At 36.1% G+C, this 3,902-nt stretch overlaps 1 protein-coding gene across 1 annotated transcript; it reads right to left on the bottom strand.

The window, feature by feature from the left end:
• Window positions 1-2,187: 2,187 nt before the first annotated feature.
• Window positions 2,188-3,615, bottom strand: LOC132563265 (uncharacterized). Its single transcript, XM_060228025.1, has 2 exons — window positions 3,177-3,615; window positions 2,188-2,588 (listed from the first exon to the last, which is right to left on the bottom strand). The coding sequence occupies exons 1-2, from the start codon at window positions 3,613-3,615 to the stop codon at window positions 2,188-2,190; spliced, it is 840 nt and encodes a 279-aa protein (XP_060084008.1).
• Window positions 3,616-3,902: the final 287 nt, after the last annotated feature.

The raw sequence follows: 3,902 nt of genomic DNA, 5'->3' as shown, positions 1-3,902 counted from the left end.
CTGATAGTTACTGGATCGTGTGTTTAGGACAGAGGGTCCGGTTGCTGCCTTTATATGTGCAAAAATTGTTTTGACCAAAGTCGTTATTCATTACTTTTAATCTTCGTGAGAGAAAACAGCGTGTCATGTGCTAAACACAAACAAACCCTACTTTACTGAAGAAAGTAATCTTATCATACAAACAAGTCATGCACGATACAAATAAACATTTGTGTCGTGAAAAGAGATCAACAAGTTTATGGTGTAAAGAGACACATATAAACATTTCATGTACAGAGGAAAATATCGACTTGCCAAGATATCACTGGACATGCAGATTTTGTTGATGTCATCTCTTGATATAGATAAAAGCCGGTCTTGTCAATAAATTACAACGACCACCAGGAAATTCTGTCAATATCAGATTACACGCGTGGATTATCATATCGTAGTGTAGGTAACTTAATGCTTTGAAAACACCGAGTCAAATTAGATTTTTGCAATCCATTTATTATGTCATGATTGAAATATTTCCTAAAGTTACTTTAATTTTCCGTGATTACGTGTACCGAGAAGTAACTGGTGGCTATGTTTTATTTACTATGGAGATGCCTGAATTACATCACAGACTGGTATATCATCGGTATACTGTTGACATTCAAATACAGTCAAATTTAATGCATGTGACGTCATACAATTTTTTTTATAGATGTAGAAGTATCTGTCTCTATCCGAAAGTAAACAATTATTCTTTTTCCCGGGACAACGGATACATATTTCCCCAAGACCACCTCATCTGTAGGGACATGCTTTTGTGTTTAATTCATAACTTTGTATTTGTTTTATGTTCTATGTAATATTTTCCTGATAAAGGGATAGATTGCCTCGAAAATTTGACAATTCACTTGTCAGTACTGTCGTTGTTACTTCATTGATCATATATCTATTCCAGTAAGACGCATATAACGAACATTTGTTAGGATCCAGTACCAACATTGGGCCATACCGTCGATATTACTTACTAGATTATGTATATATATATTAAAATAACTTCAAATAGCACGTTGAACAATGCATTCATATCTGAATCTTCATGGAGAGCAACAGCGTGTTGTTTACAGTTATTTTAATATATTTCAAACATTGTGAATTCAACCTTTATATTTAAATACACACACATACACACACACACACACACACACACACACACACACACACACACACACACACACACACACACACACACACATACATACATAGTCACATCAAAATTATTTAGTCAATAGGTAGGCAGTGGGAGAATAACCATGGCCAAATTATACTAGTAAGAGTTATTTCCCTTGTGTTGTATCATAGCCCGATACTCTGTATATTAAGTAGTCAACCTATATATCATGTTTATAATGAAGTGATAAAAACAATATTTTAGTACTTGTGAATGCACCGACATGACTTTGATAAAGACGACTGTGATGTTTGTCTCTGATTGCAGACATATCATTCTTTGTTATCGGTTTTTTGATTATTGGAGCAGTTAACTCGCTTCCTGTCCAATAAGTATAACCGGGAACACGTATTTTTCCTCTTTTCGAACTATTGAACCTTCTTAAGAGTGATACGAGATATTTATTTGTAACTAAGAATTGTATCTAACATCATTTTTCCTCCGTCGGTTGTCTCCCTTTCCACCTTTCTCTTATCTGTATCCCCATCATTACTGTTCGTTACCTTCTTTGTATTTCGATTCCCTATGTTATGTGTTATTTACATGTGTTTTACTTGAATTCATTTCAAAACGGTACCCTGGAACAATTCTATATATGTTATAATGTTTCAAGCTTTTATTTGTAGTTTTTTTTAACTTTTAAACGCTGTTTTGTATATTTTATCATATTTAAAATATTTGTAAAGAAAATGTAAATTTGTTTTTTAGTTTATTATTTCTTTACGATTTTCAGAGCCTTTCAAGGAAAAAATGACGAAAAAAAAATCAAATTTGAAGAAATATCGTTTGTTTATTTTTTGCATTTTTCACCACAAATTTAACAACTCGTTTGAATGGTATTTTTCTGAATATTCACATAGTAGCATAATTATTTTGTTAAAAATTCCAGACAGTCTTGCGAAATCTTGTAAACCGTATTCATAGAGAGAGAGATTGTACGGTTTACAGATTGAGAAAAATTGTTGTATCTGCCACAGTTATTGCTAAGGAAGTCTGAAACCGGCGAAAGTAGTGAGATGGGGTTGTATATCTGCACCGATGGAGTGAGCGGCTACTCTTACCCACACTTCGTCTGTTCTTGCTAAGTTTAATACAGCTGTTGAGGATCCAGATTCTGGAGCCCCTGAATTACCAATCTCTTCCGAGGCAAGGGCGACACCGTTCCGAACGAGTTCGGTGATAACATAGTCGGGATCGTTCAGCAATGTCTGCCATGCAAACACGTGAACTCCTGGCTGGGAACACGTAAATACGCCAGTGTAATTACTGATCTGAGCGTTCACATTGGTCACGATAGAGTCAAAAACAATGTTCTGATGAACTCCGGGATTAAGCATTTGCCGAGTCATTATCGCATAGAAAGCAACAGCAACTAGTGAGGGTCCTAAAATATATAAATATGAAATCCTGATACACATTAGGTATCACATCAGCCAAACATCAATGTGAGCACCCGAGTTGCATAAGCTCTGGGTGCAGCATACCAACTACAACGCATGCATCTATCAACATGTACGCAAGGCATAACAGAATACATACAGATATTATCTATATCAGTTGTAAACGCACGATAAATGCTTACATAAATTACATACACGTGATTTGATAGTGAGTTGGCATGTAAGACATCTGCACACTATATTGTATTTGTATTTGCATATAGTAAATAAAAAGGCCAATGAAATCATTTGCTCTTGGAGTTATTTGTCGTTAATGCGTTGTCAGTGACGCCTAGTGGCGCCACCTACTGCTCTCGATATACCATTACAGTTCAATTGAACACGAAGTGTATTTACATTTGGGTAACATGTACAGAAATACTCCCTCCCTGAACAAATATAATCAATACGACAATGAATCAAAGGATGGTAAATGCAGGCCGTGGTTTTAAAAAATCGATATCAACAATTTTTAAGTGGTGATAACTGCGATAGTTTCAAAATTCAGTTTTACCACAGTTTTCTGGACTTACCTGCGCGCATCATTTCAAGGGGAACTGACTTAGGGGGTGCTGAGTGAATGTCACGTGACTTGTCTGAATGAAATGGAAACGATTGTTTCGTAACATGAAACTCTTCAAGTATATATTTGTTTTCTGCAATTAGTTCGGTCATTTCATCAGTCAACTGTCTGACAGCCTCTTTATCGGCCTCGTGTAGTCCTTGCAATTCTAAAACACTTTCAGAAAACTTGTGTATGTCCGATTTGCGCGCTTTTTCCAGTTCCTCAACACGGTTTTCCAGTTCACGTAAATCTTTTCCACTTGCGCTTTCCATATCGTGGATATATATAGCCAAATCGTTGAAGCTCTCGATGAGGTTGGACAGTGTCGGATTACCTAGACCTTCGGAATAGGCCATTGACAGCATCACGCTTGCCACCAATACAATTAGAACCTTTCTAGTCAACATGCTTACCCTTCACTCGGAAGACACAGCGACTAAGGCTTTCAGTACGAAGTTTTTGCGTTCCATGATAAATAGTGATGTTAAAAAGTCACCCACTGCTTGTTCAGATAATGCCGTGGGTATTGAAACAGATGGTTAAGGTCATTTTTAAAAGAGGACAACTAACGTCTGCGTTATATATAAAATAAGGGAAGCTTTCTTTTATTGATGTTTGATACAGTGAATAAAATTGATGTGCAGAGTTGTACACGAAGACAGGATGGTTTTAACAAACTAGTGTGGTTATATAG

The sequence above is a fragment of the Ylistrum balloti genome, unplaced genomic scaffold (assembly GCF_031769215.1).
Source record: "Ylistrum balloti isolate Yb309-2 unplaced genomic scaffold, AGI_CSIRO_Ybal_v1 Utg371666, whole genome shotgun sequence".
NCBI lineage: Eukaryota > Metazoa > Mollusca > Bivalvia > Pectinida > Pectinidae > Ylistrum > Ylistrum balloti.
Note: the sequence above shows the minus strand (reverse complement) of the source record. Positions and strands in the feature narration are given on the sequence as shown.

Bases quoted from the DNA above. Each gene is read 5' to 3' on its own strand.
- LOC132563265 (XM_060228025.1), bottom strand. From the start codon at position 3,615: ATGTTGACTAGAAAGGTTCTAATTGTATTGGTGGCAAGCGTGATGCTG. The intron at 2,589-3,176 runs GTAAGTCCAGAA...TATATATTTTAG, and splicing joins CCTTGAAATGATGCGCGCAG to GACCCTCACTAGTTGCTGTT.